The sequence below is a fragment of the Vipera ursinii genome (assembly GCF_947247035.1).
Source record: "Vipera ursinii genome assembly, chromosome: 5".
In the NCBI taxonomy this organism is placed as follows: Eukaryota; Metazoa; Chordata; class Lepidosauria; order Squamata; family Viperidae; genus Vipera; species Vipera ursinii.
In genome coordinates this window covers 81,242,719-81,257,649 of record NC_139518.1, presented here as the reverse complement: position 1 = coordinate 81,257,649, position 14,931 = coordinate 81,242,719, and the positions used below count along the sequence as shown (strand labels likewise).

Here is a 14,931-nt window from a genome sequence, read left to right as displayed (position 1 = left end):
TCACCTGCTCCTGGGGCCACAACAAAAAGACTTGTTTGGAATAAATGGTCTTCCAGAGTGGCAAAACACATGCCTGCTAAATTCAGAACCCCTACTTCAACTCTTAGTTTAACAAACGTGTCTGAACAGATATTATCATGTTACAGTGTTTTATCTGTATACTCCAGGCCCTACTGTCTAAAGTTTCAACACTTATTTGTATCCCCCTTCATATGAGATCCAAATCTTGGTTTGATGCAGGTTGTTATAAAGCAAAATATATTACTTTAATATGTACTTTTCAATCATTAAGTTCCTTTCAATCACTGAGAGAGTATAAGAAATTTTATACAGCACTTACAAAAGCTAAGAAATAGTGAATGCTGAGAGAGGATTGGGAGAGATTAATTACAGCAGGTAAGAACTCTGCTCTCTTGTGGGTAGGGTCCCATCTACCAACTCTCTGCAGAACCACTGGTGGTTCTCCATCCAATAGTGACTTCTCCCAAATGGCCTCCTACGCTATAACCAAGGATCAAGATCTCATGATACAACTGAAATCTGGGGAAATTCCTGGAGGTGATTTCAAACTTACTAAATTTCAAGCTTATTAAAAGAAAATAAAGATTGGTGGGCCTACAGCAAATTTTCCGTCTGAGTGGACTGAGGCCATAGTCATTCCTCTCTCTAAGAATACAGGAAATAGACTTGACCCAAAAACTTGCTTAATACAATAAGCAGATTATATGCAAGGTATCTTTATTTAAACTGTTGGATTGGGTCCAAAGTGAAATGTTTTTGTTGAGGAAAAGGCAGGATTGTTCAGAGCCTTAGACCACTGTCTAGTCTTGCAACATTTAGCTGAAAAATACACTTCACCACGCACAGGCACCACAGATTTTATGGGCTTCAGATCTGTGATTGATCTGCTTCCAAGGGAGAGACTTGGCAACAACCTCTGGACTCCTCAATGGGTAAAAGATTGCTCCATCTTATCCAAACTCTTTATTCTAACACCTCATTGAGAGTCAGATGTTCCCCTTGGAGTCACCTATCTCAGGGGTGTCAAACTCAATTTCATTGAGGGCCGCATCAGCATTGCAGTTGCCCTCAGGGGGCCGGGTGGGTGTGGCCTGGGTGGGCGTGGCCTACTGGGTGGGCGTGGCTAGAGTGCGTATGGCCTACTGGGTGGGCGTGGCCAGCTATAAAACGTTCGCATCAAGGGTGCCTATGGGGGCCCGGGCAGGAGTGGGACAGATCTCAGGGTCTCTGGCAGAAGGAGGGTCTCTGGGCCAGGGCCAAGGCAGTGGGGGCCGTTCCCTCACTGTTTCCAGGATGGTTTCACGGGCCACATGAAACCACTTCACGGGCCGGATCCGGCCCCCGGGCCTTGTGTTTGACATGTCTGACCTATCTGGAGCTGTTTCCACACAAAAAAAGGTGCAAGTCAGGGTTCCCCAATCCCCAGTCCGTGGACCATTATTGGGCTGGGGCCACTTAGGAATTGGGCCACACAGCTGGAGGTGCACTGAAAGTGCATCTTCCACCTCCAGGAATGTGGCAAGTCTGCAGGGGTCTGGGCAGGGGCGGGAGAGTGGCAGGGCAGAAGCCATCTTGCTCAGTGCAAGCTCCTCCTCCTGCTTCTTCTGCTACCTCTTCTTCTGCCTCCTCCTCCTCTTCCTGGTCCTGTTCCCTCTTCCTCCTGCTATTTCTTCTTCCTCCTTCTCTTCTTTCCCAATTTCCTCCTCCCTCCCCTCCCGGCACCCCAGCTGGGCCTGCGCTCCCTTCGTGCAACTCTCCCAAGTTTGCAAGACAAATGCACACCAGTACAGCTTGCAACTGAGGGCTCCCCCAAACCTCGTTGGTGGGGGACCCCCTTCCAAAGGTATATGTGTATGAGGGTGTCTTTCTCTCTCTCTCTCTCTCTCTCTCTCTCTCTCTCTCTCTCTCTCTCTCTCTCTCTCATTTGCACCTTTGCCAAGGCTGTTGGGCTTGCACAATGCTGAGTTGGTTTGGTCTCTCTCTCTCTCTCTATTTCTCTCTCTTTTTTGAATGTTTTTTTTCAGCACTTCCTCAGCATGCTGGGTCTTTGCTTTGCTTTGCTGGAAAGCTGAGTTTAGGGTTGGTTTACTTTTTTCTTCCCCCTTTCTTAGTAAAAGGTAAAAGGTAAAGGTTCCCCCGCACTTAGGTGCTAGTCGTTTCCGACTCTAGGGGCTGGTGCTCATCTCTGTTTCAAAACCAAAGAGCCAGTGCTTGTCCAAGGACGTCTCCATGGTCATGTGGCCGGCATGACTAGACGCCAAAGGCGCACGGAATGCTGTTACCTTCCCACCGGAGTGGTCCCTATTTTTCTACTTGCATTTTTACGTGCTTTCGAACTGCTAGGTTGGCAGAAGCTGGGACGAGTAACAGGCGCTCACTCTGTTACGTGGCATTCGGGATTCGACCCGCCAAACTGCCAACCTTCAGATCGACAAGCTCAACGTCCTAACCCACTGAGCCACCCACTTTCTTAGAAGTGGTCTAATCTAATAATAAAACTAAAATCATTATTTATTTAGAAAATTTACAATCAATGTAATGCATTTGAATCATCCTGAAACCTCTCCCCCCCTCCCCCCGCCAGGTCCATGCATAAATTGTCTCCCACAAAACCGGTCCCTGATGCCAAAAAGGTTGGGGACCTCTGGTGTAAGGCATGGTGTTTTGTAGCCCCCTTACTTTTTAATGTATACATCAGTTCAGTGATTCAGGCTCTGTCATCTCCAGTGTTGGCAGATCATGCAATTCCAGCCTGGCGATATGCAGAATAACAGTATAACAAAGTTGGAAGATCTTCTAGTCCAACTCTCTAATCAAGTAGGAAACCCTATACTATTTCAGACAAATGGTTGCCCAATCTCTTCTTAAAAACTCCAGTGTTGAAGCACCCAAAATTTCTGGAGGCAAGTCGTTCCAATGATTATTTTTTCTAACTGTCAGGAAATTTCTCCTTAGTTCTAGATTGCTTCTCTCCTTGATTAATTTCCACCTATTGCTTCTCATCCTGCCTTCAGGTGCTTTGGTGAATAGGTTGACCCCATCTTCTTTGTGGTATCTCTTCAAATATTGGAGCATTACTATAAAGTTGCCTTTAGTCCTTCTTTTCATTTAACTAGACATACCCAATACGTACAAGGGACACGGTGGCTCAGTGGGTTAGGACGCTGAGCTTGTCGATCAGAAGGTCGGCAGTTTGGCGGGTCGAATCCCGAGTGCCGCGTAACAGAGTGAGCGCCTGTTACTCGTCCCAGCTTCTGCCAACCTAGCAGTTCGAAAGCACGTAAAAATGCAAGTACGGTGGGAAGGTAACAGCGTTCCGTGCACCTTTGGCGTCTAGTCACGCCGGCCACATGACCACGGAGAAGTCCTTGGACAAGCGCTGGCTCTTCGGCTTTGAAACGGAGATGAGCACCGGCCCCTAGAGTCGGAAACGACTAGCACGCATGTGCGGGGGAACCTTTACCTTTACCTTTACCTTTACCCAATATCTGTAACCATTCTTCATATGTTTTAGTCTGCAGTCCCCTAATCATCTTGGTTGCTCTTCTCTGCTCTCTGCACTCTTTCTAAAATCTTTTTTATATCGTGGTAACGAAAACTGGATGCAATTTTCCAAGTGCATTCTTACCAAAGCATTACAAAATGGCATTAACACATCATGTGATTTTGATTTTATCCCTCTGTTAATGCAGCCTATGGGTGTGTTGTTGTTGTTTTTTTTTGGCAGCTGCAGCACACTGCTGGCTCATATTTAAGTGATTGTCTGCTAGGACTCCAAGATCCCTCTAGTACAGGGGTCTTCAAACTTGGCCCTTTTATGACTTGTGGACTTCAACTCCCAGAATTCATCAGTCATACACACTGGCTGAGGAATTCTGGGAGTTGAAGTCCATAACTCATAAAAGGGCCAAGTTTGAAGACCCCTGCTCTAATAGTTACACTTTTGAGCCAGGTACCAGCTATTGTAATGTAATAGTGTGATTTAATGTAGATCATGTAGAAATTTAATCTTTCTCCCAGTGGAGATGAGAAGGGTATTGAGGGCATTAGCTTCCTTTTGCCTAAAACAGGGGTCTTCAAACTTGGCCCTTTTATGACTTGTGGACTTCAACTCCCAGAAATGATGAGAGGGTTTGTTGTTACTGTGAGTTGTGGTGGTGGTGGTGGTGGGCATGAAGGGAGGCTCAGCCAATCTCAATACATGGTTATACTTTGACAATAAAAGTTCATTCATTCATTCAATTCCTCAGCCAGCATGCCTGGCTGAGGAGTTCTAGGAGTTGAAGTCCACAAGTCATAAAAGGGCCAAGTTTGAAGACCCCTGGCCTAAAAGAACAAAAAAACCCTAAAATGTTAACATTTGCATGACGCAACATGCTTATAAATATCTTGAAGCCCATATTTGTCTTACTGAGCAGGTGTGGCCCAACATTGTTCCATAGCTGTCTTGAGATTCTTCTATTTGAAGGGGGCACATTTTATTCTGTGAGGACAAAGTAACAGAATAACAACATTGGAAGGGACTTTGGAGGTCTTCTAGTCCAATGCCCTGCTCAGTCAGGAAACCCTACACCATTTCAGACAAATGGTTGTCATTTGAAACAATCCTTTTTAGTAGGACTCCTATCCATGTGGAGATGGTGTTATGGAATCCCTAAGCCACATGTTCCTTAATTGCTCTCTTTCTAGGGAATGAAGGAAGATATATATTTATCAGATGCTAAAGATGCTATCCTAATACAGAGAACTATGTTTATCTGTCACTGCTTCTATCTAATTGGGATCCTCACTTATCTTTCCAGGTTGCCAGATTTAATGCTATCATTTGTTGTATCCATCCTACTTACAATCGAAGTTTAACACAACTTTGTGATTACCACTGCTATTACTACTAAAGTTACTATAGTAGTGTATTTTATGTTATTCTACTGCATTTTTAAGTTGCATTAATAATTACAGTTCTATGAATTTTATTGTAATGCTTTTTGGCCCATGGGCCTTAATAAAGGTTTTGATGTTTGAATTACAGAGTGAGGGTATAAATGTCAAACTATTACTTTCTCTTTCTTTTTTAAAACACTGGATATATAGTGTAAACTCTATGCAGCTACTGTAATTGCAGAAAATAATGCTCATGTATGACCACATGATTTCCATCCAGTTTAGTGCTTACCCCAAAAAAAATACATAGGGAGGTGAGCATTTTCAAGAAATTAATAAAAGAAAATATAATGGACCTATTGCCAGGGCTGGTGTGTACAGATTTTATTTTCTGTTATGTTGCTTCTCTCCTAAATCAGGTTTGAGCTTCCAGTTTAAAAGCTCAAATTTACTTTATTTACAAACTTCAGCAGATTAAAAAAAAGGATAACGTCCCTTATGGACAACAGAAATACTGTTTATACTAATTACTGAACGCCTTTACAAAGATCATTCCCGGGATGGATGAGTTGTAGAGGATTAGAAGTGTGATTTGTTCATATTGGAGTCTTAACTAGCTTCAAATGACTTTAAAACCATTCTTCAAATTCTTTTTAAAAATGCTCATTCCTGCATTATAAATGCATGCATATTGCTTCATATTGTGCCTCTGAGCCCATAGCACTCACCTTGCCTCTTTTTTACTGAAAGATACATATTTAGTTTGTAACTTGTTAAAATGTTCCTGCCAATAGGTGTTATTTTTTAAATCCTGCGATTGCAATATGTTCTTCCCGCCTATTGATTACAGGTAAATATGAATTCCTGGAGAAGTCTGTGTCTAGACTGAATTTCTTTCACTGTGCTGATTTCTTTCAGTCTATGATATTCTTTGATGGAGGTTAGCTCTTTCATCCAAGCCAGCATTCACAACTGGACCCAATTCATTTATTATTATTTCATAAAATAGTTGAAAAGTTGAACAGCAAGCATTGGAATCAGCTTTGCATAGGGATCAATGGATTTCAAGGATTGGCTCAGTCTGCTTGTGTCTATGTAGGGATTCTAGAATCTAGGCTGTTCTTCTTTTAACTACACCCCTGGTTCTGCCACTTCTCTTACATCTTCAAACCTTTCTCCCAGAAATGATAACATGCAGGAACACATATATTATGAGATTGCTATATATTGTATGGCTGATAATATAATTTCTCCACTCTTCTATTCAGACCTGTTTATATAATTTCTTTCCATTTGGATTGGAATGTAAGTAGTAAGTACACTTGCTCATTCTCTTTCTGTTTCTCTACTCATTTGCAAAGGTCTTTTTCAAATAAACAAATGCTTATTTCTTTGGATCATTTCAGGGGACTCAACAGAGTAACTACTGAATTTTTTCCCTAAATGAGTTTTTGAGACAAATATTTTAGGTTTTCTTCGAATTGTTTGAGAAAATTAAAAAAAGGTAGCAAAAATTATCTGTTGTAGGAAAGAAGATATATGTCCTAGTGGTCACAGAGTTACTTACAGAAAGTATATAATCCTTGGAAAGACTGAATCTGCCCTAACAAATGGTGTCTGTTTATTGTTGATTTAGACTTTGAATTGTATCAGAAGATTTGCACTTTGTCAAGTGTTTTGTCATACAGGACAAATAAACATTTGCCATCTTTTAGTGTGTGTTTATAAGAAATTATTCTGAAATGTATGCAAACAATTGTTGGAATGAAATTAACAATGAATATATTGTTGTAGAAGTAAACACAAGGGACGTGGTGGCTCAGTGGGTTAGGACGCTGAGCTTGTCGATCAAATGGTCGGCAGTTTGGCGGGTCGAATCCCGAGTGCCGTGTAGCAGAGTGAGCGCCTGTTACTCGTCCCAGCTTCTGCCAACCTAGCAGTTCGAAAGCATGTAAAAATGCAAGTAGAAAAATAGGGACCACTACAGTGGGAAGGTAACAGCGTTCCGTGCACCTTTGGCATCTAGTCATGCCGGCCACATGACCACAGAGACATCCTCGGACAAGCGCTGGCTCTTCGACTTTGAAACGGAAATGAGCACCGGCCCCTAGAGTCGGAAACGACTAGTACGCATGTGCGGGGGAACCTTTACCTTTACCTTTTTAGAAGTAAACACTGCGTCTATATATTTTGCCTTAAATATTTTCAATTACTTAGATCAGTTGGAAGTAACTTCAAAAGGGTTTTAGTTGTGTTAACAAAGTAACAGTGCTTGGTTGGGACATTGCAGCATTTTTCAGAGTCAGAATATAAACATAGTTCAGGACTATGAACTAATGAGTGATTTACACCTGGTAAAATAAAACTTTAAAAAAGGAAGATAAGTTGGTGACAACAGATGATATACAAGTAATCCTCAACTTATTACCATTGCTAAACAAGGTGGTTGTTAAGTGAATCACCTAGTCACTGAGAAAATACAGCTTCCCGTATTATTGACTTTGCTTGCCGGAAGCCAGCTGGGAAGGTTGCAAATGTCGACCACATGGACCCAGGATGTTGCAGTCCTTGGAAATACATGCCAGTTACCAAGTGTCCAAATTTGGCCAAAGAAAGAGGGGATCTTTATAAATCACATTGTCAGATGCTCTGGCTGAAGATAGCAGAAATTTTGATATTGGGTTTTACGTATTTTCAAAGCACTTTACTAACTTAAACTCTGCACTTTAGTTCTGTTAAATTTTTAATCAAGTATAGTAGCTTGGGAAATTAAGAGGTGGAAGGAAGCAAAACTCTTCTGTTTTCTGGTTGTAATCTGTACTGTGTTCAGTCCTGGGTCGGTTTCCAAGAATTTATGATTAACGTTTTCAGTTTAATATGGATACAATTTATAGCTTTTGTAATACAAATGTGTGTCTGAAAGAATAGCCAGCATAATATTACATTTATTAGTTTCTTCATTCATAGAGAAAGAGAGAGCGCAGGATGAAATTGCAGGTCTCAGTAACAAAGAAAGCAGTCCAAATTTTATGTGGAAAAAAAGTAGACTTTGATCCTTCACAGCCTTCACATTTGATTCTCTCTCCTGTTTTCTTAGCTTAAAACAGAAGGGAAAATGAAAGATAAATAAAGGATAGAAGAAAAACCAGCAGTATAATTGATGTGTTCATCCTATGTTAGTTTACATTCCAGGGTGTTAATCAAATACCACTGGGTTAATTCAGTAAGTCATGATTATACACAATGTGGGTGACTGTATAATATGAAAATAACTAGCATTGAATTTACATCGGCATAACAGATTTAGAGAAGACAACATAATAAGATAGTTAAACACTGCAGTGCCCTTAAAAATTGATCAAATGTAAAGGGGATGGAGTTCTGCAAAATCACATGATTTAGCTTAAAAAATATATAAATATATTCTTCTGCTAGAAGCAATTCACAGAAGAATGCCAATGTATACATATACAGGGTACCGAAAAAAGATTCTCATTCCTTGAGAAGATCCCAAGTCACTGTGGAGTACATGGTTACACATCTTTATTTCATTGCATTTGTTATGGCCACATACCATTGCTTATACAATCTGATATACAGTTAATTCAATTAAAAATATAGCCCAAACTACTGTAAAAAACATTCACAATTAAACATAACCCAGCAACCCCCTCCCAAGACATTAACCTGAGGGTTGGCGACTAAGCCAGGTTCTTTTCAGAACTACAAGAAGGTGGGTGTTCTGTACCAGCCTACTACCGGCCCTGCAGAAAAGGCAGGGACAACCCCTTTACAAAAAGGCAAGAGGCTGGAACTAAGCCTGCCAAATTTATTGACACAGAACAGAGCAAACAGAGCAAAACCAAAACACGAACCGTGAAACAGGAGCTATTTAAACGGTTGCCTTCAGCAAACCAGCCCTCCCACACATTCCCCTTTTAAACAGTTCAAGGCGTGGCTTCTCTCTGCCTCCTTCCGAGGTGCCCCATTGCCTTCCTCTGTTTACTCCTGATTGTCTGCCTCCTGCATCGGGCATCCATGAACAGGGCCAGCTGTGGGTCATCTTCATCCACGCTGTCAGGCTCACACAGCTGGGTCTGCATAGTAACCAGATGAGAGGGGCCTGGCTGAGGGCTCTGCAAAGCCTCAGGACTGTCCTCTGTAGGCTCTCCAACACCCTCCTCCTCCTCCTCAGAATCGTCCGACCCAACTGCCGAACCCACAGGCTGACCCTGAATCACAACAGTGGGTACCCATCTGCATCTCTGTTCCAGAGGGCAGGGCTATGCTTCATAGTTTCCACAAAATGACAGCGTTTAATAAAACGGACCTGTCAAGCGCCAGGAAAAGTCAGGAAGTCCAGGCAGTTCAAATGGGTATAAAGATTTATTGGAAGCTTAAGCTCTCTACAAGAATCTGAACAACTAACAGTCAAAGCAAATTGGCAGTAGATAAGAATCAAGGGAATTCAAGGTGGGCTGGATTTAGATCTCCTGCTGACACAAAGAGACTCTTGACTGATGATGCATTTGATCCTTCCCTTGGGATCAGCCTGATCATCTCCTACATGAGACTTCCCAGATACAGTGAAAATAGGCTGTATAGAAGACATATTCTGAGATGCAGAGCAAATAAACATGTGTTCATATCCAAAATAAATTTCCCTTTTTCAGTCTATTTACCAGTTGATGATGATCATGCATCGTTATATCTAGCTCTGCTTGAAAAATAGTTAAAATTTAGTTTCATTTATTTAAAGAATCATTTCTTTACCACCTTAATTCCAAAAAGTCAAGATAAGTCAGAAAATTGTTGTTGTTGTTAGTTGCGAAGTTGTGTCCGACCCATCGTGACCCCATGGACAACCTTCCTCCAGGCCTTCCGGTCCTCTACCATCTTCTGGAGTCCATTTAGGCTCACGCCTACTGCTTCAGTGACTCCATCCAGCCACCTCATTCTCTGTCGTCCACTTCTTCTCTTGCCCTCAGCCTTTCCCAGCCAGAAAATACACTTATATAAATGATATTGTAAACATTTTAATAGCCCAGGTTAATCATTATCATCATCAATTCAAGATAATCTTTACTGCTATTTAGTAAGAAGGATGTGGGGGCACGATATTCCATAATGGGGTGGCTACCACTTAGAGGGCATAACTCTGGCCTCTGGGTCTATCACTTCATATAGATTTATCAGCTGTCTTTGGAATAAATACATAGGATGAGCTAATTCTGGAGAAAGGCTGTTCTGCAAATGCCAAGCCATGTGACTGTTACAGGAGATAATATTTGCAGCTTAAGGTTGAACTGTACGATTCTTGGTGCTCTCTGAACTTAGTTGTTTTTCTTGTGTATATTTTGTTATCCAACTAGGTAACACCATCAGTGCATTGATGATGTTACCTAGTTGAGTAATGAAACATCTTCAAGAAAACAACCAGGGTCAGAGAGCACCAAGGACCACATATATAGCATGTCATAGATTAAAAACAATGCCATGAAACCAATTATCAACCTTTAGGTGTTATGTTCCTGAATCTACTCCTTCCTATTAAAACTGCATGTGAGCTGCTATATTTTGGAATATTTGCTGAAATATTTTCAAGAGGACAGCCAAGTGAAACACATTGGAATAGATTAAAGAAGTGGTAGCTTATCTTGTAATTCAGGGGTCTTCAAACTTGGCCCTTTTATGACTTGTGGACTTCAATTCCCAGAATTCCTCAGCCAGGCACACTGGCTGAGGAATTCTGGGAGTTGAAGTCCACAAGTCATAAAAAGGCCAAGTTTGAAGACCCCTGTTGTAATGTTTTCCTCTCTGCTTGAATCATGGGTTCCAACAGTTAAAATATAGCATTGGTTTGCTCTTGCCAAGACAAATGTTGTGTTTCATTAAACTGTAAAACTATAAAAACAACCATTCATACTTCTTCCTCCAAGGTAAAAAATGAATGCCTATGTTCTCAATAAACAAAAGAACCGCTTGACATCACAAATGTGTTTCAGATTAAATTAATTGCTGTTGTATGCATAAATGAAGATATTTGTTGAATAATCCTGCCATCAGGAGAAAATTTATAGTTTATATTGAAAGATTTATTTTATTTATTAAATTTGTTTGCCACCCATCTCGCTGCCAGGTGAAGAAAGATGTTGAAGCTATGGGGGAGGGGGAAGTTGTAACTAAGTAATGATGATGTGAATGTTGGGGAATCTTTAGACAAATATTTCCAAATAAATGGTATAGTGGCTAAAACATTAGACAAGAACACATAAAGCTACAATTTTAAGTCCACTCTTAACCATAGACTTTGCTGAGTAATTTTGAACCAGTAAGCATTTCTCAGCCTAACTTCTTTTACAAAATTGTCATGGGGTTAAAATTGAACGCACTCTTTATTTATCTAAATAATGAAGAGATAGAGCCTTTCTCATTCACTTCAGTGTTATGGACTTCTCTGTTACATGCCCAGACCTGTTTTTATTCCTGCTTTTAAAGAGAGGTGATTTAAATTTTACAAAGTCATGAATTAGATGCAAGGATCACCTGTAAGTCTTAGCTGAGGAATGATTACATGATTCTGTCCATAAATACAATACTTAGAATGGTGTTTTATTGTTAATGACTTTAGGATATTTCATTCTGATCCTGGTCAGATGGATGAACACCATAATTCTCAATGTCCAGTAAAAACCGTGACATAGTTGAAGTTTTAAATACAAAGACAGTGTGTGGCTTGGAATCATAATTCTCCCTCTCTGGGTTACTGCTGTCCCTCTCAACCTATTGTATACCCTAACTCTTCAGCAGCGATGTAAGAACAGTCATTACAAAGGGAAGATATTTAGTTACAACTAGTGTTTGCTATTTGGTTGACATGATTTACATTGAAGGACTTCCTGTTTTGGGCACTTTCTGTCTCTTTGATGAGATCAGGCAGGATGGACACACTTCATGTCTGATGAATTAAATAGTGTCATCTAATAATGGACCCCCAGGACACATTCCTTCCTCTTACAACATCTGTTCTTTGGAATAATAGCTTCCCCCCCAAATTTAGCTCCCATGCTCATTAGGTTTTGGGGTTTATGTTGGCCTTTATGATTTTTTAAATTCATTACTGTTTATTTTTTCCCCCTTATAAACTGCCAGAGTCATTGGACATCAGGCAGCATATAATTTGTATATGTAAGTAAATTAATAACTTATGATGTACTGTGATATCTCGGTATCTCTCTACTGCATAAAAATGATAGTTATTATCTCACAGAACATGCACAGTACATGCACGTTATTCTGTTACCATTTACCGGAAGACCTACTGTAAAAACCATGACACCGGTAAGTTGCTTATATATTGGAACAATGTATTTGATTAATAGATAAATAAGGTCAAAGCAAAGCTTGAACAGTAATAGACATGCTCACCTTGATGACCTAATTCCAGCTACAGTTCACTGGCTGCTTGATAAATGGTAAAGTAATTGAGTTTGTTCAAAAGACAGTATCATTCACAAGTGTTTCAAAAGATATAACCATTCAATTCCTTGTGTTGATTTGCAAGAGAAGGGCTAGTGCAGGGGTAGGCAACCTTGGCTCTTTTATGACTCGTGGACTGGCTCAGGAATTCTGGGAGTTGAAGTCCACGAGTCATAAAAGAGCCAAGGTTGCCTACCCCTGGGCTAGTGCATAGGTCAAGTCATGTTGATATCACCTTAAAATCTATATTTTCATTTGTAGCTATAGATAGATATTAGATTTTTATCTCACTTTGATCATTTTATAGATAACTCAATGCATCAAACATATCCAACACTCCTTCCTCCTCCTATTTTCCCCAGAACAACAGCCCTGTGAGGTGGGTTGGTCTGAGAGAGAGTGACTGACTCAAGATCACACAGCCAGCTTTGATACCTAAGCTGAGACTAGAACTCACAGTGTCCTGGTTTCTAGCTTGGTGCTCTAACTACTAAACCAATCTGCCTCTATGATATAGGTAAGAGAGTGAGAGTAGAATCGTACAAGCTAACTATTGGCATTAGCTAGCAGTGTTTCCCTCTGGAAATACAAGTAGGATGAATTTTTTGTTCCTTGTATACTTTACAGAAGATCTAGAAGTAAGTAAATTAACTAGTGGAAAAATGGCTGCCTGTTTTTCTCTCCAATATTAGTAATCTGTTCATGATATTTATTTTTATTGCATAAAGGCAGGGCTTTTTTTCTCATAGAACGCTCAGAACGGAGTTCCGGCACCTTTTTTGGATGGAACCTTGTAGGGTAGGCAAGGTGGGTTGTATGACATGTGTGAGTTCCGGCACCCTTTTCTTTTACAAAAAAAGCACTGAATAAAGGTAAAGGTTCCCCTGCACATGCGTACTAGTTGTTTCCGACTCTAGGGGCTGGTGCTCATCTCCGTTTCAAAGCCAAAGAGCCAGCGCTTGTCCGAGGACGCCTCCGTGGTCATGTGGCCGGCATGACTAGACGCCAAAGGCTCACGGAACGCTGTTACCTTCCCACCGTAGTGGTCCCTATTTTTCTACTTGCATTTTGACGTGCTTTCGAACTGCTAGGTTGGCAGAAGCTGGGATGAGTAACAGGCGCTCACTCTGTTATGCAGCACTCAGGATTCGACCCGCCAAACTGCCGACCTTCTGATCGACAAGCTCAGCGTCCTAACCCACTGAGCCACTGCGTCCCTTTGATATTGAATAGTAAATGATAAATAGAATTAAGATTTAAAAATTCAGAAATAAAATGTAAGGGGATTAAATATCGAACTATTTAGCAAGCATGATAAATAATATATGAATTGGATATTCAGCAGTGCCAATTCCGTTCTTTTCTTTTGTGTCCCCAGGGTACAACTGTGCGTATGATAACTGCAGTTGATCAAGACAAAGGGCGGCCAAGAGGTATTGGTTATACAATTGTATCAGGTGAGTCAGAAAAGTCAGTCTAGACTAAAGGTATTAACCTAGTCATAAGATTTTAGGCTATAAAGCAGGGGTGCCCAATACTTGACAGCTATGAGACCTGCTGGCTGGGGAATTCTGGGAATTAAACCCATGAGCCCTAAAGTTGCCAAATTTGGACAACCTTGCGGTAAATAGAGCCACCATATTTATACAAATTGACAAATGATCAATTATTGTTTTATTTGACCTTTTGCAATCCAGGACTCCCTTCTGCACTGTCCTTTGAATAGCTGCTAATTCTTCTTCTTCTGTCACCATCTAGATGTGGAAGATATGAATAAATAAACAGAAACAAGAATTTCTAAGCAGATATTTACACAATGAGATTTTTAAAAAACCCAAATTGTTACAAAAATTCAAAAATAAATGATTTCTTACATATCATTTACAAATAAAACAATAGATTTTGACTCATTTCCCCATATGCACTTAACAACGTGAACAAATTCTACTAATTATATAATAAATGGTCTAAATTAATTTTGAAAATTTTGACTTTAGAACAGGGACACTAATGTTGCTAACAACAACTCCTGATAGTTTACAATACATCAGTTGGCTTTTTCTATCTCTTCCACACTGTATGTGACTCGTGTCCTTCAACCCATTTGTTAGTGTTCATCTCTAAATCTATCCAGAAAAAGCCAAAAATTACAAAAAAAAGAAACTGGGCCTAAAATAAAAACCTTTCAATGGGTTCACCGAATTGCTGTCCATGGTCCTGAACCCTAATGAAAAGCTCCTAGCTCAGGGGTTTTTAAACTTGTCCCTTTTATGACTTGTGGACTTCAACTCCCAGAATTCTTCAGCCAGCGTGCCTGGCTGAGGAATTCTGGGAGTTGAAGTCCACAAGTCATAAAAGGGACAAGTTTGAAGACCCCTGTCCTAGCTGATACCAGCAATATCTACTTTTTCTTAAGTCTGTCCCTGTAACTTGCCTTTTGTCACAGATTGTTTATTGTTTAGATACTATATTGTCTAAATCACATTCATTGATCTTTGGAGCAAGAAATCTGTAAATAAAGAGTTCCATTCTTTTATTTTTATCTACTTG

The 14,931-nt window shown here is 40.4% G+C and overlaps 1 protein-coding gene across 1 annotated transcript in view; it reads left to right on the top strand.

The window, feature by feature from the left end:
- The window catches only part of CDH23 (cadherin related 23), a 375,051-nt gene that overhangs the window by 7,029 nt on the left and 353,091 nt on the right, over positions 1-14,931 (top strand). The window contains exon 2 of the mRNA XM_083364767.1: positions 13,760-13,838. Within this exon, the coding sequence (XP_083220893.1) occupies positions 13,760-13,838 (79 nt within the window). The remainder of the gene's footprint in view (positions 1-13,759; positions 13,839-14,931) is intronic.